This window comes from Gossypium hirsutum, chromosome A03, assembly GCF_007990345.1.
Source record: "Gossypium hirsutum isolate 1008001.06 chromosome A03, Gossypium_hirsutum_v2.1, whole genome shotgun sequence".
NCBI classification, from domain to species: Eukaryota; Viridiplantae; Streptophyta; class Magnoliopsida; order Malvales; family Malvaceae; genus Gossypium; species Gossypium hirsutum.
The window spans coordinates 108,895,860-108,916,095 of record NC_053426.1 but is presented as its reverse complement, the minus strand read 5'-3'; the positions used below and the strand labels follow the sequence as shown (position 1 = coordinate 108,916,095).

The 20,236-nt window shown below is 33.9% G+C and overlaps 2 protein-coding genes and 1 non-coding gene across 3 annotated transcripts; 1 reads left to right on the top strand and 2 right to left on the bottom strand.

The window, feature by feature from the left end:
* Window positions 1-48: 48 nt before the first annotated feature.
* LOC107940751 (sulfate transporter 1.3) lies at window positions 49-3,956 on the bottom strand. Its single transcript, XM_041101733.1, has 13 exons — window positions 3,442-3,956; window positions 2,737-2,785; window positions 2,441-2,648; window positions 2,191-2,365; window positions 2,047-2,112; window positions 1,849-1,962; window positions 1,664-1,780; window positions 1,452-1,578; window positions 1,080-1,366; window positions 807-1,000; window positions 657-742; window positions 500-576; window positions 49-413 (listed from the first exon to the last, which is right to left on the bottom strand). The coding sequence occupies exons 1-13, from the start codon at window positions 3,784-3,786 to the stop codon at window positions 270-272; spliced, it is 1,989 nt and encodes a 662-aa protein (XP_040957667.1). The 5' UTR covers window positions 3,787-3,956; the 3' UTR covers window positions 49-269.
* A 1,345-nt stretch (window positions 3,957-5,301) lies between these two features.
* Window positions 5,302-7,519, bottom strand: LOC121221153 (protein SODIUM POTASSIUM ROOT DEFECTIVE 3). The gene is made up of 3 exons (XM_041101732.1): window positions 6,485-7,519; window positions 6,261-6,336; window positions 5,302-5,640 (listed from the first exon to the last, which is right to left on the bottom strand). Exons 1-3 carry the CDS (start codon window positions 6,779-6,781, stop codon window positions 5,519-5,521), a joined length of 495 nt encoding a protein of 164 aa, XP_040957666.1. The 5' UTR covers window positions 6,782-7,519; the 3' UTR covers window positions 5,302-5,518.
* Window positions 7,520-8,317: 798 nt separating this feature from the next.
* TRNAM-CAU (transfer RNA methionine (anticodon CAU)) lies at window positions 8,318-8,403 on the top strand. The gene is given in 2 exon segments: window positions 8,318-8,355; window positions 8,368-8,403. It is a non-coding gene; the product is annotated as a tRNA-Met (tRNA).
* The last annotated feature ends 11,833 nt before the right edge of the window (window positions 8,404-20,236 follow it).

The following is a 20,236-nucleotide window of genomic DNA, read 5'->3' as shown; positions in this document are numbered from 1 at the left end:
CACCATGATAGAACTGGCCTTTGCTTGCCTGTGAATGTTTTAGCATTCGTCAACAAAGGGTATTCTTCCATTACTTAAAGACTCGCTTTTATAAACTTTTAGGCCAAAAACTAAAGGTAATTGGCATCCCATTTTGTCGTCCAGGTCTGAGTCCTTTTTAAAGGGTTTATTGGGCTTAAATAAAACTTTCTATTAAGCTTTCATGTAAACCCTTTGATATATCCCTCCAAATATTGAATGATAAGAGACATGAACATGAATACATACATTTAGGGTTCTAATTCCATTTTCGAATAACATATCCGTACAGCATCAGCCACAGTGAGGAAGATCCTTCCCTCACCTATCAACTCTTGAAACTTTGAAGCATGGAGCTTATCAACCACTACTGGCCCTGGATTTGCTAATACCAGCTGCAATTTTTACAATTCCAGAGAATAAGACCTCAGATTTATTTACTCCACAAACTTTGAGCTTTTTCTTTTAACCGTTGATTTACCTTAATATCCCTCTTTTGAAGAGCTCTGAACAACTCTTCAAGGGCATGAATCCCACTAGTGTCGATGTCAGTAACAGCTGTAGCAACGCAATTTCGTAAGAAAAGAAATCTCCCATTGGGTAACTTGAAAAAGGAAAAAAAATGGAAGACTGCTTACGGCCCATTTCAATAATCAAATACTGAAATCTGGGTTGGGAATTTTCTTTCACATGTTCTTCTTCGTCAGCCAGCCATCTCAAAATCCTGCAAGGATTTATCCTTAACACATTTAAAATGGAGATCCCAATGTGGAAATGCTGACTGTTACCTTTCTTTTACATAGTTGGAGTTGGAAAAATAAATTGCAGAATCAACTCTAACAATGAGAATCCCTGACACTTTTGTTGCATCTGGATATTGCTGGATGTTCCTATAAACAGTAGCAGTCCTTGGTACCTTTCCAAGAATTGCTGTCCGAGGTCTTGTAACTTGTAATAGGATCTTTGCAAATGATATCGAAACCTATAGCAACATCCATGTTATTTGGATAATCCAAGGGTGAGTGTTGAATATAGATGTGTGATTGACACGAATCACTCACTGCAATTACAAGGCCGACCTCAACGGAAGAGAAAACAACACCAAAGAAGGCTCCCATACAAGCAATGAAATCGAATTTATCGATCTTCCATATTAGAGTCACTGCCTCAATGTCTACTAATCCAACCACTGCTGATATGATAATGGAAGCAAGTATTGCATTTGGGGTGTACTCGAACAGCGGTGTGATGAGCGCTAATGTCAACAGCACAACGCAGGCCATCACTATGTTAGAAACAGCTGTTTCACAACCAGACATGTAATTTACTGCTGACCGAGAGAAGGACCCTGCAATGTGCATGCATACATGAAAAAGAACATTACAATGATTTATATGTATATATATGTGTTGAAAAGTTTGTGTTTTTGTCACCTGTGGCGACATAGCAAGATGTCATTGAACCAACAATGTTCATGGTTCCTAATGCTATCATTTCTTTGTTACCATCCAACTGGTAGTCTTTCATGGAAGCAAATGTTCTTCCAATTGCAACAGCTTCCTAATGAAAGAAAATATATAAAAATTAAGGTGATTTGAATCGTCTTAATTGAAGCAATGAAATCCGGGGCTGCGTTTTTTCGTACCGTCAATGCTATCATACCCGACACGACACCGATCTTGAAACCTTTGCCAGCATACTGTCCGGAGAAAAATATTTCTTTCACAGATGGTGGATTGATCCCCTTTCTGATATTTTTCACCTATAGAAACCACAAAAAAACCATAGGAATCTTCATTGCTTTGTAAAAAAAGATAACGGTATACGTACGATCTCAACCCCATGCTTGTCGGCTCTTGTGGCATACACTGTAACGGTGGAGATGATGACAGAGATCAATGGAGCAATGGCTGGCACCCAAAAGAATTTCTTTTGCTTTTTCCCCTGTTTCCATTTTTATATGATCATTATATTAGATGAACAATTAATAGTTCTTCATAGATGGTGAAGCAAAGGATTTGATCTTACAATGTATTTTGTAACCGAGAGGAAGATCAAAAAGGAGATTCCTATTAGTATAGTGTGCCAATTCCACTGTAGAATCAGAGTTAAACATTAGGGTTATTAGCAAAACAAAAACATGTCTAACCACAGAAATAGTAAATTACTTACACCATGACGTGCTGAACTAAATACTGAACTCATGACAGAGACAATATCGGTGTCCTTTGTAAATTTTTTTATTCCAAGTAGACCTTTAAGTTGTTGAAGTGCAATGGTGACTGCAGTACCCCCCATAAACCCAACTATGGCGGCATGAGATAGGAAGTCTATCAAGAATCCCAACCTATAACCAATCATACCAACCATTAAGCATGATATACGTAACCCGAAAAATATGTGCTCATGTATATATATATACCTGAAAAATCCGAGTATGAACTGAGTGAGGCCAGCAAAGAAAGTAGCCGTGAATGCAAGGTGACGGTAACCGACCGGATTAGCAGAAGAGTCGATTTCATCCTGCAGGAGACTACCAAGCAAAAGAGACACCACTGCCACCGGTCCGATAGCGATATCCCGTGAGCTTCCCATGAATGCATATACCAGAGGTGGAACAAAGCTACTATCTGTCATGGAATTGAAATCAAGTTCCTTGATCAGTAACTAAATGATTAATTGATTGGTTCCTAGCTTAGTAACTTGTAAGAAACATACATAGTCCATATTGGGGTTCCAAATTGGCAAGCTTTGCATATCCAATGTCCTGTTTTGAATAAAAAAAAAGTTGAATAAAAGAGAAAATTTTCTACTACATTAATTTATGGGTAAACTACATTATTAGTCACTAAACTATGGGCAACTTTTCATTTTGATCACTTAACTAAAAATGTTACAATTTTATCATTGAACTATTTAAAAGTTTTTATTTAAGTCATTGAATTATTCAAAAAGAAAGTTTTTATTTAAGTCGCTAGACTGTTAAATCTTTTTTTAAAAAGAAGTTCCGCTAGCAAGCTCTAACTGTCAATTTGACGGTCAGTACGGTGGATCATTACCCTTCGACGAGTAGAAGAACATACCTTAAATCCAAATCGATCTGACAGTCAATGTCAAAGATCGGAGAAAAAAATTGTTTGAATTTTGGTTAATAGATTTATAACATCCAAAGTTGTTTCATAAAAAAAACAACTTAACTGTAGAAGAGAAAGAAAAAGAGCTTTCAATTGGTGCAAGCAGTGCGAATAGAGAAAGCCATATAACATCGATTTTAACAATCTAATAACTTAAATTAAAACTTTTGAATAGTTTAGTGGCCAAATTATAACTTTTTTAGTTAAGTAACCAAAACAAAAATTTACCTATAATTTAGTGACTAATAGTATAGTTTACCCTTAATTTATTTCACAGATTGGGGGATACCTGTGGAATGCAAAGACTTGCAATAGTAAGTCCAGCAATCAAGTCGCCTTTGAATTTAGAAAGATTATAGTGTTTTCCCCATTCTAATATAGGAAATATTGCTTGAAGGCCCAGAATAAACTTTTTTGAGCTCGGTTGATCCTTGAAATGTCGCAAAGGATCATCTGCAAATAAAGTTTCCTTCACAGCTGCTGCAATTTCTTTTAACAGGTTTTGCTTCAGAGGCACTCCCACTTCGTGAACATACGGCGAACTCCGAGGGGACGACGAACTCTGACACGACGACGAACTACTAATCGTTTCCACACCCTTGAAGCCATGCTCATCACTCACATTCTTAGCCATTCTGTTAGAATTGTGTCGAATACATGTATATTTTTCTAGATTTAGTAATTGAACAGTTCTTATAAAAAGATGTCTAGATTCATCACACTTGCATAGTTTTTATGTGGACTCTAAGCCACTGGAAACAAAAGGGGGAAAAAACCAATATATTTTCTATTTAAGAAAGACAACAGTTGAGACGTGAACATAGCATGAAATGTTGGGTAAATTAATTACAAAGTCAAAAGAAAATGTAGAAAAATATTGCGTTTTCTTCTTATATTCGAGATTTAATGCCTTCTTAATTTAGTCATTATATATACTATATATATCCTAGGTTGAATACATTGATCTCGAAATTAATTTATAACCAAAAAAAAAAATGTGAAGTTGACTACGAAATTGGGGTAATATGCTTTTTTTCCCCTTCCATTCATCACCTCTTTAATGTGTGTCGTTTTTTCTTGGTTTAATGCTGCTATTAGTCCCTATACTTTGCAAAAGCTATAGATTTAGTCCCTGTACTTTTCATATTTTAGAATTTCAGTCATCATTAAGTTTAGATTTTAGATTTTCAGTCATCATTAAGTTTTGTTTTGTTTTTTTTTCCAAAATCTTATGCTCAAAATATATTATCATATGTGTAATGGCATATCAATTTATTATTTCTATATATTACTAACTAAAAATTCAGGCAATAGATTAACGACTATTATTTGTGTCAAGACTGAAATTTAAAAATTTGTGATTTAGAATTAGAAAAATATAGATTAAATCTATAATTGTACGTATAGTACAAGATTAGTGATTGAATTTAAACAAACAAATTTGACAACTACTATTTGGGTTAGGATTAAAATTTCAAAATTTGAAAAATATAAGAACTAAAATTGACCAATTCAAAAAGTATAGGAACTAAAATTGGTCAAATTAAAATTCAAGCATACTACAAATACTGATAGCAAAATTTAACCTTTTGTTATTACAATTTATAATCACTCAATTTAGTTAAATAACCCTGATTTAGATTTTAGGAAAAATAGTTAATTTAGCTTAATTTTTATCATTTTTCACTTTGGTGTCTAAAAATAGCATTTTAACTAAAATTTAAAAGTTGACGGTAAAAAAAATTTTAAAAATATTAAAATTAAAATCAAAATAAAAAATAAATTTATTATTATTACTAAATTTTATATTTGCATTTAAGCAAATACCATGTGTAGCGCATGATATGGATATATTGTTGCTTTAAAAACCACGATAACAAGAGCTTCTATATTTGTATTTAATACACTAAAATAAATAATCATATTAAAATATATCATCAATAAATTAATTAAAAATTATAAAAAATAAATATAATTATTATTTTAACATGTTACATCTTATGATTCATTAACAATTTAATACACTACTAATAAATCAAAAATATAAATCTAATTTTTTATTTGATAGGCTAGATAGTGAAGAATTAGATTAGGTAACTTCAATTATTATTTAAAATAAATAAATACAGATAATTTTCATGATATCAAGTTGAATAATATAAAACTTACTATATAATTGGCGGCCCATAATAATAAAATTCAGTGTCAAACCATGCATGGGAACGTCGACATCCCTATACCTATCATCACTTCACAATTTTCACATATTCCAAGTCCACACCTACTTACCCATCGTTTTTATTACCACACACTAAATATTAAAATGAATTTTGCTTTGTTTTCCATTTTCGTCCCAAAGAGGCATTTCAACAAGGCCAGAACTCAGCCTTTTTCACCTTTGAAATGCTCTCCAATACACCCACCGGCGATACGTGCCCCATCACCGTCACCCTCTTGGTTTCAATGTCTATACTGAATGATGTAACCCCTGCTTTTCCAATCCACAAAAGAAAAAGGAAACAAATCACGAAATAAAATTTCATCGTATTTATTGTTTTAGCAAAGGTAGCTGAATAGATGCTTGTTGACCAATATCATGGGAGCTTTATGTACTGTTGGTTTAATCCATGTGAAAACAATTGCTAGTTAACTATATGTTTTTTTTTTTTTTTACAACTGGTTGGTTGGCTCAGCTTTTGAGCTTGAAGGTAACATTCAATGCCCTCTTGGTGGTTGGTGCTACATGCAACTTGTAAAACAAGTCGAAAATGATATGACGAAAAGATAATAAGGTCTGTCCTTGACTCTTTTATACGAAATAAGTGGTGGGCCAATGCAGATTCATTTCTTCATAAATAACCTCACCTCCATATTGGGTGAAGAAAATAAAGAAAAAAAGCATCACAAGGTATGTTATGGTTAACTTTTAAGCTATCTTATACTTAAATGAAACGCTATGGTTTAACTGAAAATAGGTCATATTAGGTGGAGATACCAATGCTTCATGTTATGATCTTAACGTTGTGTGATCAAAAAAAGATTTAACTGAAATTACATGATGCATTTTAAGTAGAGCATGCATCGATTCGCCTATATATGTGTATATACCTTCCATTTTGGATAAATGTTTCTTCACTTTACCAGCACAACCTTGACAATGAATGGCGACCCGCATGACAACCACCTGCCATAAAAAAGGGTTATATAGCCATTTACAAGATCTGTTTGTTAAACATTGGTTCTTTTGAAGATGATGTATACGTATGTGTCATGTGTCTATGTTTTATTGAAGCAAATATTATTGGCATAATCGAATACATGATGATGACCACCTGGAAAACATGCTCCGATGAAGCTAGTTGAACCGGTTTCTCAAGGGTCTTCTTCGGCTTCTGTTGTTGATTTTGTTCCCTTCTTACAAAAGTGGTGACAATTGGCCTCTTGTCAGCTCCAACAAGCCTAGAATACCTAGCATTGTTGATTACTCTTTTATCATCATCATCATCACCTACACGGAGTCTGTCGGCCCTTCTCGGCATCACAACGGAGCGAGGATCGGCCGCCATGCACGCAGTGTTTACTGCCGTGGACTGGCACATGAAGCCTCTCATCATCTTCCCATTCTTCATCTTTGAAACAATGAGAGTAGTGGGGAGGAAAGGAAAGAATTTTCAACATAAACAGCTAAGGAGAGAGAGCTATTTAACATATGGAAATCAAAAGTAGGCTCTGATTTAATGAGTAAAAAATGTGAGAAAGTGTATATAAAAATAGAAAAGGAAATATGCATGCATATACGCACATTTATGACTTTAGCTAACGGGATCTTGGGGCAGCGATAGTATAATTCTTATCCGCTCTTCATATTTACGATGAATACGCATTTAAATATAAAAGTATATATATCGTAGGATCAATTATTGTGCGGTGGAGTTTGAGAATGTTGAATTATACCCATTCTATTATTAATTATATCCTTTCTTTTGTTGAAAATTTTTATAACAAAACACAGAAAAAAGTATTTTCATTGATGGAGATACAACACTTTAAAAAAGCTTTTAAAAAAATCGACTCCCATGGAAAATAAAAAATTGATCAAATGGTAACATACTTATGCTGAGAGATCGATGGGCTGTACTCAAAAACATCTCTAAAAGTTGTCCGTGGACGACTATATGTATATTAATTAATGAAATCAAAATTCATGTTTGTAAAAGATTTTGGAGTTGAAACCTTCAATATTAAGAGTTGTAGCAGGTGGTAAAGTATAATGGTTGCAATGCAGGGTTAAATCTTAAATGGGTTAAGTCAAAAGGGCAAAATGTTGAGCAATAAATAAAGAATGATAAAGCAAATTATGGTGGAGAAGGAGAAAGGAATAAAGAAGGAAATATTCAGTTAAAAGAGGCAGAACAATAAATGAATGAAGGGAGGTAAAAGAGTGAAGGACTGCAAAAACACAGAGCTGGGAACCAACTAACATGTCAGAATCAGACCAATCTCTCACTGTCCATCTCTGTTGTGCGTGTTCCATATGAGAGCTTTTAAATAAAGAAAAAAAAAATGAAACCAACAATTAAAAAAAAAACTAAAAATACGTTAGTAGGAAATTGAAAAATTATATCCACCACTAATTGAATTATCAAACTATGTTATTTGAGCAAAAGTTAAAAAAAGTGAAATAGAAAATAATTTAAAATAAAAAAATCAACTGCTTAGAAATTAATTTTTTTAAAAGAAATTGGTCGCATAAAAATAAAAAATATTAACATTTGGAAAAAAATTAAAATTGATTAAAAAATTGTAAAAAGAAGAAAAGAGGTTTGTTTATTATTTTAAAAAATAATTATTTTAAATAATTTAATTAAAAGTTAAATTAAGTTGAAGAAAGTATTATATATAGATAGGTATAATAATATTTTGTTTAATAATACTTTTTAGTATGATTTTAACATAAGTTATTCCTTTTATATTTTAGGTGACATCTATTTTACTTGACGCGACACTGCATTTTATTATAACAAACATATCATTTTTTTAAATTAATTGTATTTTTAGTATTATTTTGATAATTTTCCCTATTAAGCCCTGATGCTACTACTTTGTATTTAAAATCTTGGGAATGGATATAATTTTAAATTAGTATGACAAGAATCATCCACAACGGGGTGGTGGCGCAGTTGGCCAGCGCGTAGGTCTCATAGCTTAGTGAGTGATCCTGAGGTCGAGAGTTCGAGCCTCTCTCACCCCAAAAATTTCTCTTTTTTAGTCTTCATGCTAATGATTCATATATAATAGTATATAGGGGTGTTCATTCGGTTAACCGACCCGAAATTACTATAACCGAATTAACCGACCTTCCAAAAATTTTAACCGTTAATTGAACCGATTTTTTTTAAAAAAAATTTAACCGAACCGAAATTTTTTCGGTTAATAAGGTCGGTTAACCGAATTAACCGAAAATTATGTATTTTTTATTTTTGGTTAAAAATACCCGAATTCCCCGAATTACCCGAATTAACCGAATTAACCGAATTACCGAAAAATACCCGATTTTTTTTATTTTTTATTTTTAAAATTTAAAAAATTTATAAATTATTAAAGTAAATTGGGTTTTAGACTTTAATAAATTGGGTTGTCTTTTAGTTTTAGTTTTATTGGATTGGGTAATTGGGTAAACTTTAGTTTTAGTTTTATTGGGTTGGGTAATTGAGTTTGGGTTGGGTTGGATAATTTTATTTATTAATTTTTTCGGTTAACCGAAAATTTTCGGTTAACCGACCGGTTTCAAACCGAATTAACCGTTAACCGAAAAATCATAAAAAAATTAACCGACCCCCGACCGAAAAAATTCGGTTAACCGACCGATTAACCGAATTCGGTCGGTTAACCGAATTTTTTCGGTTTTACCCGAATTATGCACACCCCTAATAGTATATAGTTGAAACTAAAAGAAATGGTTAGAGAATGATGGTTTAATAATACAACATGCAGTATACAATAATTGCGAAGCAAACAAAATGGACCCAAAAGTTATTAAATTATATACATCAACCATGATGAGAAATGGGAATGGCATGTGAAACAGTTACCATTTGCCATTCTTAAATTCCACCACCAAGAGTTCCTTCCATTTCAATCAACCCTACAAAAATGTCAGAAACAAACGAGGACCACTCCCCACCTTAACTCCCACTAGTTTTGGATTAAATCAATATAGGCTTTTGTTGCGCGGAAGCGTGTGAAAGAGTAAAATTATTGTACTGAAAAATCACACTAAGTTCAATTCCCAGGAAAGAGAGGTGGATCACGAGGATCGTTTACATACCAGATCTTTCCTAGCCAGAATATCCCTCTATCGTAATTTAATAGCACAATAAATCACTATAATGACACTTGCAAAATATGCAGAACAAAAAATAAAGAACACTAGAATTTTAACGAGGTTCAGCAAATTTTGCCTACGTCCTCGGGCACTACCAAATATATTTCACTCCAAAAATACAAGTGAAAGTTTACAAATAGGGAGAGAGAACAATTGCCTTAAGTAGAGAATGGCAAGTGTGGGATGAAGAAAGTAAGAGATGGTTAGGCCTATTTATAGTTGAGGTTTAAGGATCAACTTGCAATGTCCCTATACAATTAGGGACCAAAATTGCAATTATCCCATGCCAACTTTTAACCCAACTTGCCAACCAATCTTACTTTCTACTTTCGGTGCCTTTCGGTGCCAACTTTCTGCCACTATTCATCTTTGAAAAGTCAAAGATTGTAGGTATCCAATAATCTCCACCTTGAAGATTTGATTAGGATAATCTTATCTTCACACAATTCTTTCTTCCTTTGACAACAATACTTGATAGTGCCTTCTTCAACTGTTAAACTTGCAGGATATTGATCAAGTTCAAACAATGTTCGAACTTGGTTGTTGTTACCACCTTGGTCATCATATCTGCAGGATTATCTGCAGTCTTGATCTTCTGAAGACAAATTTTCCCTTCTTCAATAATTTCCCGCACAAAATGGAATCGTACGTCGATATGTTTTGTACATGCATGATAGACTTGATTCTTTGCTAAATGAATAGCACTTTGACTATCACAATACACGTTAATATGCTCCTGAACCAACCCCAAGGTTTTAGCCATACCTTGTAACCAAATAGCCTCCTTTACAGCCTCTGTTACAGCCATGTATTCGGCTTCTGTGGTTGACAATGCAACTGTAGACTGTAGTGTAGACTTCCAACTTATTGGTCCTCCAGCAAGTGTAAACACATAACCGGTGGTTGATCTTCGCTTGTCCAAATCACCGGCATAGTCAGAATCAACGTACCCAATAACACATTTACCAAGTGTATTATCCTACTTGAACAGTAATCCAACATCCACGGTCTTCTGAATATACCGTAGAATCCATTTCACAGCTTGCCAATGTCCTTTTCCAGGATTATGCATATAGTTGCTCACTATACTAACTGCCTGTGAAATGTCGGGTCTTGTACACACCATTGCATACATCAAGCTACCCACTGCATTAGAATACGGAACTTGCAACATGTATTCTCGTTCCGTATTCGTCGAAGGAGATAGTTGTGCAGAAAGCTTGAAATGAGAAGCCAACGGGGTACTTACAAGTTTGGTCTGCTCGTTCATGCCAAACTGCTATAGTACTTTCTTCAAATACTGCTTCTGAGACAAGCTAACTCTGCCATGAGCTCTATCTCTACATATTTCCATGCCAAGAATCTTCTTAGCTTCACCTAGATCTTTCATCTCAAACTCGAGATTGAGTTGAGTCTTCAATCTCTCAATCTCAACTTTGCTCTTAGATGCTATCAGCATATCATCAACATATAAGAGCAAGTATATGAAAGTTCCTTCTTGTAGCTTCTGAAAATATACGCAATGATCAAATTTACTTCTTGTGTACCTTTGCCCTTTCATGAACTGATCAAATCGCTTGTACCACTGCCTCGGAGATTGTTTCAATCCATAAAGCGACTTTGTCAGTTTGCAAACCCAATTTTCTTTATCAGCAACATTGAATCCATCAGGCTGAGTCATATAGATTTCCTCTTCCAAATCACCGTGTAAAAATGCTGTCTTCACATCAAGCTGAACTAGTTCAAGATCGTATTGCGCAACCAAGGCTAGCAAAATTCGAATAGACGAATGCTTCACAACTGGAGAAAACACTTCATTGTAGTCTATTCCTTCTTTCTGAGCGTAACCCTTTGCTACCAATCTAGCCTTGTATCGAATTTCATTTTTACCAGGAAATCCTTCCTTCTTTGCATATACCCATTTGCATCCAATTGCCTTCTTTCCCTTGGGCAGTCTCACCAACTCCCAAGTCCTATTTTTATGAAGAGACTGCATTTCTTCATTCATAGCTTGCTTCCACTTTACACCATCAGAGTTACTTATTGCTTCTGTGTAAGTGGAAGGAACATCATCATCTGCAATTGGAAGTGCATAGGCCACCATATCATCAAAGCGAGCAGGCTTACGAATCTCTCTTCTTGGCCTCCTATATGCAATTGAATCTTGTTGCTGTAGAAGTTCTTGGGTCGAAACTTCTTCATCATTTGTTCTTTCAATATTAGCTGGATCATCATTAACCTTTTCAAACTCCACCTGCTGTAAGGTACTACTGGTTTTGTCATCCTTTTGTGAATCCTCGTTCTTCATCATGGTTGATTCATCAAAAGTTACATCTCTACTGAAAACAATCTTCCTTGTATCAGGACACCAGAGACGGCATCCTTTTACACCACCAGTTATACCCATGAATAATGCTTTCTTTGCTCTTGGGTCTAACTTAGATTCTTTTACATGATAATATGCAGTGGAACCAAAAACATGTAAAGAATCATAATCAGTAGCAGGTTTGCCAGTCCACATCTCCATAGGAGTTTTTCCATTTATTGCAGCTGATGGCAATCGGTTAATTAGATGGCACGCATATGTAACTGCCTCAGCCCAAAATTCCTTGCCCAATCCAGCATTGGACAACATACATCGAACTTTCTCCAGTATAGTCCGATTCATGCGTTCTGCCACCCCATTCTGCTGTGGTGTATCTCGAACAGTGAAGTGTCGCACAATGCCCTCATCTTGACATACTTGTAGAAATGGATCATTTTTGTACTCAGTACCATTATCTGATCGAAGTCGTTTGACCTTTCGACCTGTCTGAGTCTCCACCATATTCTTCCACTTCAGAAATGCATCCAAAACTTCATTTTTTCTTTTCATTAGATACACCCATACTTTTCTTGAATAATCATCAAGAAAAGTGACAAAATAGTGCATACCTCCCAAAGAAGCCACTTTGGTAGGTCCCCATACATCACTGTGAACATAGTCCAGAATTCCTTTCGTATTGTGAATTGCTGAACCAAATTTTACCCTCGTCTGCTTGCCCAGAACACAATGTTCACAGAATTCCAATTTGCAAGAATTTGCACCTTTCAACAAGCCTTGCTTCGCCAAAGTCTGCAAAGCTTTTTCACCAGCATGTCCCAATCGCCTATGCCATAACCTGGTAGCCTCTGAATCTGCATCTTTCGCAGAAGCTGTTGATGTTGATCCAATAACTGTACTTCCATTTAAATAGTACAAGTTATTTCTTCTAGTGCCTTTCATCACCGTCAATACCCCAGCTACTACCTTTAGTAATCCATCTCTCAAAGTGATTGTGAGCCCTTTAGATTCTAGGGCCCCTAATGAGATGAGATTTTTCTTCAAGCTGGGTACATAGCGAACATCTGTCAGAACTTGGATTGAGCCGTCATGGTTCTTCAATTTGATTGTACCTACACCCATTGTCTTACAGGCACTATCATTGCCCATAAAAACAACTCCACCTTCTAGTTCTTCAAGACTAGAAAACCAGTCCTTATTAGGACACATATGGTAAGTACATCCTGAATCCAAAATCCACTCATCCGTTTGACATGCCATTGCCATGCCAACCAAGCTAAAGTCTGACTCCTCATCATGCTCCGCTACACATGCATTAGAAATAGCCTTGCCCTTTTGTAGCTTAGGACAATTCTTTTTCCAATGCCCTTTCTCACGACAAAAGGCACATTCATCTTTGGCGGGTCTCCCTTTGGACTTACCCCTTCTACCAGGTTTGCTGCTGTGTGAACGACCTCTTACTGTTAAGACTTCTGCAGTTGTATCTCAGTGATCTCTTTTATCTTTCTTTCGAGTCTCAGATCTATACAACGCACTACAGACTGCATCAAATGTGATCGTGTCCTTCCCATGAAGCAATGTGGTGGTAAGATGATCATATTCATCAGGAAGGGAATTCAACAACAATAATGCCTTGTCTTCATCTTCAAATTTCTCATCCAAATTTAACAAGTCTACTAAAATTTTATTGAATGAGTTCACATGGTCATTCATCGACATACCGGGTGCATACGTGAATCGATAAAGTTTCTTTTTCATATAAAGCCTATTTTCAAGACTTTTCGTTAGAAACTTTTCTTCCAATGTATCCCACAGCTTCTTCGCTAATGTCTCCCTCATGACGGAGTACTTTTGCTCTTTGGCCAAACATAGGCGGATTGTTCCACACGCCTGTCTATTGATCTTGGCCCACTCCTTGTCATCCATCTTGTCAGGTTTTTCTTCAAGGGCTATATCCAGCTCTTGCTGACATAAGACATCCAGGATCTCGCACTGCCACATACCAAAATTATTGGTACCGTCAAATTTCTCTACTTCAAATTTTGCATTTGTCACAGTAGTCCTTGCTGATGACGATGCTGCTGCCATTTTTCTCCTCAATCCCAACTACTGTATACGTGAATAGTACCGTATACGTGAATAGTGCCGTATACGTGAATAGTACTGTATACGTAAATAGTGCCGTATACGTGAATAGTATCGTAAACGGTCGTATTCCCCAAGTACGAACCTGGCTCTGGTACCAATTGTTGCGCGGAAGCGTGTGAAAGAGTAAAATTATTGTACTGAAAAATCACACTAAGTTCAATTCCCAGGAAAGAGAGGTGGATCACGAGGATCGTTTACATACCAGATCTTTCCTAGCCAGAATATCCCTCTATCGTAATTTAATAGCACAATAAATCACTACAATGACACTTGCAAAATATGCAGAACAAAAAATAAAGAACACTAGAATTTTAACGAGGTTCAGCAAATTTTGCCTACGTCCTCGGGCACTACCAAATATATTTCACTCCAAAAATACAAGTGAAAGTTTACAAATAGGGAGAGAGAACAATTGCCTTAAGTAGAGAATGGCAAGTGTGGGATGAAGAAAGTAAGAGATGGTTAGGCCTATTTATAGTTGAGGTTTAAGGATCAACTTGCAATGTCCCTATACAATTAGGGACCAAAATTGCAATTATCCCATGCCAACTTTTAACCCAACTTGCCAACCAATCTTACTTTCTACTTTCGGTGCCTTTCGGTGCCAACTTTCTGCCACTATTCAAAGATTGTAGGTATCCAATAGCTTTATTATCCCAAGTTCTGTGGAGTTAAATTTTTACGGATTTTATCATTTTTTAGTTTAATTATTTTAAGTTGATATCATTTTAATTTATTTATTCTAATAATTTTATATTCAATTCGAATTTTGATTCAACTCATTTTTTATGGGTTACTAAAGTAAAATAAGATTACTAACTGCTTAGAGTTGCAAGTCGTCGTTGTGCGGATGCTTAAAATTTGGAGGAGCATAAACATGGACCCCCCGATTTTGCATGTTTGCTTAATCTCTCAAGTTAAGATTTTCAAACATGGTGGAAAAAATCTAATGAAGTTTGTGATTTTCAGCCAATCAAAATCTTTTCTTTATCTCCTTCCACCAATCAAACTCTTCACCCTCCATAATTTATTATTATTTACCTTCTTCCGTCTTCTTCACTGCCCTGTTCCAACTCTGCTATTAACTGCTCAACAACTCTCAGCAGCTCTACTGTGCAACACCATCGCACCATCCTAACGCCTAAACCAGCGCACTCCCCAAACTTGTTCCAGCTCCTTCACCACCAAGGCTCGCCATAACAGCACCGAGCGTCCCCACCGTCAACATCCTTCAACCGCGACATATTTCTCTTTTTCTCACGTTAAAACTCTCTGATAAAGATGTGGTAAATCACATTTGATATGGACTGGTTTCAACTATTCTTCAAGAGTGGACTGAACAAATGAGAGATATGTTGGAGGTAAGAAAGCGTTCCGTCAGGAGGATTTTAATACCGCTATAGTGTGTTATTTCTGTAGAAGTGAAAGGATTTTAAAATCACAATTATGGTGATTGTTGTAACCAAACATGTGAGTTTCATGTATGGTAGAAAGTTTTGAATTGTACTTTTTTTCCAAGTATGTAATGTTATATTCTGCCAGGAAGGGAATTGTTTTCGCACTGGCACTCCTATTTGGCTCTGTCATCACTCATCACATCTTTATTTTCTTTTGTTGTATCTTAATGAAAAAAAGCAAGAACATAATGGTGAAATCATTCCATTTTGATTCATGGTCACTGTTGTTAATATGAACTGCCATTGTCCTTACATTTCCTTTTTCTGTTCAAGTCTTTGCATTTCTTATTGATCCTTAAATTGCATAATAAATAAAATGTCAGAATATAGTGATACCAACTGTTGTGTGTAACTCTTGCAACCAGCCTCGTGGCTTTTGTTAATTACAGAAACAAAAAAAATATGAGATTTGAATTTATTCTTGTACAAGAACAAAAACTCAATGGAGACTTAAGCCAAAGACAATCTTGAACTAAGAAACATATAGCTTAGGCTCAGCTTTTCTATCAATGAAGGGCTCATAAGCTTTTCTCCAACAGTTGAGCAAGCGTGTCAATGTGAGTTGTACACAGTGAAGAACATGAAAGGAGAAAAATAATAAATTATGGAGGGGGAGGAGTTTGATGGGTTGAAGGAGATGAAAGAAAACAAGGAGAGGAGTGAGTTTTCAACCTTATTTATTTTATTTTATTATTTTTATTTCAGTCAAAATGGTGATGGATATGTCGCTTGTGATATTTTTATTAGCTAAATTTTTTTTATTAAAAGTTATTTACTAAATTGAGATAAAAGAAAGTTTAGATACTAAAGTGAGAAATGAGTATATTTCAAGAGCTAAATCGTAAATTAAATCATTAAATTATTAAATAAATATAATTTTATTTTAGGTACGATAATAATAATTAATAGTGTTAAAACCAATATTTTATAATTAATAAAAATTAAATGTGTGAGATTAACATTATATATATAAAGATAATATCAATATATTGGTAATCTAAGTTATAATGTATAAATTTATTTATTTATTTATTAATAATACTTTCATTATCAATGTAATACTTATTATTTAATTAGCCTTTTGGTTTATATTAAATTTTAAATTAATTCTCACTTAATTAGTGTTACGATTATATACCAATTAAAATTAATATTTACCACTATAAATATATATGTATTAGTAACACATCTTCATTCAAAATAACATCTAAAAATTACTAAAAAAATAATACTTTAGCATTATTTAATAGACATTGTTTTCATCACCAAAAAAGATTGTAGGTGAAATTTTGACTCACATATAAATAAAAATTTATTTTTATCTAATTGCTTAACATTTTACTATTAGTTGTTTTCCAATTCTTTTTTCATTATTTTTAAAATATTATTTTATCCTCTCAATTATTTAAATTAAATAAATTATTTTTTAATTAGCAAATATTTTTTAATTTTATAAAAATATGTTATTTAATAAATTTAAAAGAAACACATAAAATCACGCGTGTAACACAAGTATATATGAGAACTGTTTAAATAAAATGAAAAAGTCAAAAAATAGTTAATCATTGAATACATTATTTAGAAAAACAACTCTGTTATCTTTAAATTTGTATTCTGTGATACTGTTGTTCATGGGTGAGTATTTGATTGAGTCGAGTCAAATCGAGTAAAAAAAATTTGAGTTAGTCGAATTGACGAATCCTATTTTAGCAACCAAACTCAATTTAAAATTTTTCAAATCGAATAAAAAAATTTTGAGTCGAGTTAACAAATCCTATTATTTATACTCAATATTGCATTTACATAGACCGATTATTTAACTAACAGATGAAGTACAAGATTATATAACTATATAAACAATATAATAGTTTTGCTTTTAAACTTAATAGGTAAAAATTTATCAAAATGGCGTAGTTTTACCTCTTAACTTAATTTTAACTTTAATTTAGAAAAGGTAAATAGTTATTAAAACGATGTAATTTTACCTTTTGTTATTCAAATTTTCGGATAACTCAGACTGTGTAATTCATTCTAGTTAAATCGAAAAATTTGATTTTTTTATTCGAGTTGATCTGTATAACTCAGATAACTCAAACTATTTAATTAAAATTTTGATTTTTTTAATTAACATTTAAGAATCTTTGCTTCAAACGCGTTTTCTCTGTCTGTCTTTTAACACGTCTCTTTCACAATTCCTTTTAACTTTCTTCTCCAGATTAAGAGTTTTCTAGTGTTTTTTTTTCTTTCTCCTTTTCAATTTTTTCTCTTTTCGACCGCGTTGAGTGTGCTTTGGAATGGAAGATGATTTAGCCAACCTGCGTGTAACAGTCCGGTTTTGACCTTAGTTGAAATAGTAGTTTCAGGACCACATATCCGAGTCAGAAAAATATTTTAATAATATTTTTCGTGCCTTTTATAAGTGAATTGACATTTTTGAAAATCTCGTGTGAAAATCTCGTGTGAAAATTTAAATGTTTGTGTGCTTAATTTGCAAAAATGACCTAATCGCGTAAAAGGTAAAAGCTATGTGCTAGATGTTAAAAGTACTTATTTAGCTTGGCTTATTAAATGAGAGGTCCTTATGTTATTATTTGACCATTGGAAGTTTGAATGGACATTAATAACCATCCATTATGTGATTTTATAATGGTTTAATAATGGTTATAATAGTAAAATGTTTAATAAGTTAATATATGTTAAAATAAAACATGCAAATAGGCATTATATGTTGTTTTTGTGCCGAAAATTGAAGAACAAAAGAAAAGAAAAAGATTTTTAGGGTTCGACAAGTTTAAAGCTTAATTGAGGTATGTTTTTATTTTGGTTTTTGATAATTTCTATGTTTCTGTAATCGTTGCTTGTATACTATCAAACCCATGCTTCAATTTCTGATTTTGGTGATAATTTTGAAATGTGCCATTGATGAAACTATGAATTTTGTGATGTTAGTTGATAAATTATGGAAGCTTGATGTTGGGTTTAAATGTTTTGTTTTTGGATTTTTGATGAAATTGAGTAATTTGGGCTAAATTGTGAAAATATTATTTTGAGGGACTAAAATGTGAAATAAATGAAAAGTGTGGACTAGTATGAGTACTAGAAGAATTTGGCTAAGCTTGTGTATATGCAAATTATGTGTATTTTGTGATTTTATGAAATAGGGACTAAAGTGTCGTGAGGGCTAGTTTGCAAATTGCCCTAAATATGTGTTTAAGGATTGAATTGAATTATCTGGTGAATAAAAGGGTTAATTTTGAAAACATATAGATCAAGAAAGGAGGAATTCAGACTTGGATCGAGGAAAGTCGAAGGTTATCGAGTAGACAGTCCAAGTCGACAAATTTCGAGTACGAGGTAAGTTCGTACTTAAAATATGATATTAAGTAAGTTTTGATGCCTTTATTACACATGGGTTGTATATAATTGAATTGGATAATATGGTGATGAATTGGAAGTTTTGACACTAAATGTGCGATTTAAACTAATTTTAGCACTAAGTGTGCGATTTAAATAGCTTCGGCTACTTGAGGCACTAAGTGTGCAATACCGACTTAATCTCGGTTATTTGAAATGACACTAAGTGTGCGGAAATATTTAGCTTCGGCTAATCTTATAACACTAAGTGTGCAGATGTCTAAAATACGAATAAGTTATGGAAGGTCTTATAACATTCAACAAGAGGTAAGTACGAAAGTGAACAAGTACGAAAAGATTTAGGTATGTATAATACCTAAGTGGTAGATGAAATTATGTATGTGAATTTCATTGAGTTTATATGGTTTTATGGATTGAAATGGTGCAAATACTCATATGTTGTTATTTTATGTTCATATACTATTGATGATTTGAGTGCGAGCTTACTAAGCTTTTTGAAAGCTTACTTCGTGTATTGTGTTTAAATTGTTTTGTAGATATCGAAGCTACCAAGCTCAGGGATCGTCAAGGATTTTCGCCACACTATCGAACCTCATTTTGGTACTTTTGGAAATGTATATATATATTTTAAGTATGGCATGTATAGGCTAGTAGTTGTGGAGTATGTTTTGTGATGTATATATTTAGCCATGTGATTTGGCTACTTTGTGTTTCAACTTATGGTTGTGAAAGGCTTATGATATGTGATGTTAATTTAAAATTGTGATATGTTTTAGTTGGATAATGGAGAAGGTAAGTTTGGTGAGTTCATGGTATAAGAATGAATGATGTTTTTGATATAATATTACATTATGTCTTAGTATAAATTGTTAAGGTTTATAAGTATGTAAATAATTGATAATATTATAGTATGAATGATATGCGTTTCAGCATGAGAAAAATGGTTGATTGGGTTGTACACATATGCTTGATTCCTTGTTTGTAGGTTGACCCATAATGGGGTGGCAAGTTGGCTTAAACTAAGCCTACATTATGCCACATGGCCATAACACACGGGCGTGTCTGTTGGTCGTGGGCTTAAGTCAGTAGCTAGCTAAGAACTACACGGCCATAGCACACGGGCGTGTCTGTTGGCCGTGGGTGAAAGTTAGTATGTATGCTCTGTTTTGGCACGGCTGGATTACATGGGTGTGTCTGGTACCCGTGTAAGGCACATGGCCTAATCACACGGGCGTGTGACCTTACAGAATAGAATTTTTTTCTAAGTGTTGAAATTTGTGAATGTGTTTGGTCTAGTCCTGACCTCTTCCTAATCCATGTCTTAGGTCTCGTTGACCTAAGAAAATGACTTTATGTTGATGTTTGACTATGATGTTATGATGTTTGTGAAATGAAT

Bases quoted from the DNA above. Each gene is read 5' to 3' on its own strand.
- LOC107940751 (XM_041101733.1), bottom strand. From the start codon at position 3,786: ATGGCTAAGAATGTGAGTGATGAGCATGGCTTCAAGGGTGTGGAAACG. The intron at 2,366-2,440 runs GTATATATATAT...GATTGGTTATAG, and splicing joins TTCATACTCGGATTTTTCAG to GTTGGGATTCTTGATAGACT. The intron at 1,367-1,451 runs GTGACAAAAACA...TGCACATTGCAG, and splicing joins ATCTTGCTATGTCGCCACAG to GGTCCTTCTCTCGGTCAGCA.
- LOC121221153 (XM_041101732.1), bottom strand. From the start codon at position 6,781: ATGAAGAATGGGAAGATGATGAGAGGCTTCATGTGCCAGTCCACGGCA. The intron at 6,337-6,484 runs GTGGTCATCATC...TTTTTATGGCAG, and splicing joins CATCGGAGCATGTTTTCCAG to GTGGTTGTCATGCGGGTCGC. The intron at 5,641-6,260 runs GTATATACACAT...TTGGAAAAGCAG, and splicing joins ACATTTATCCAAAATGGAAG to GGGTTACATCATTCAGTATA.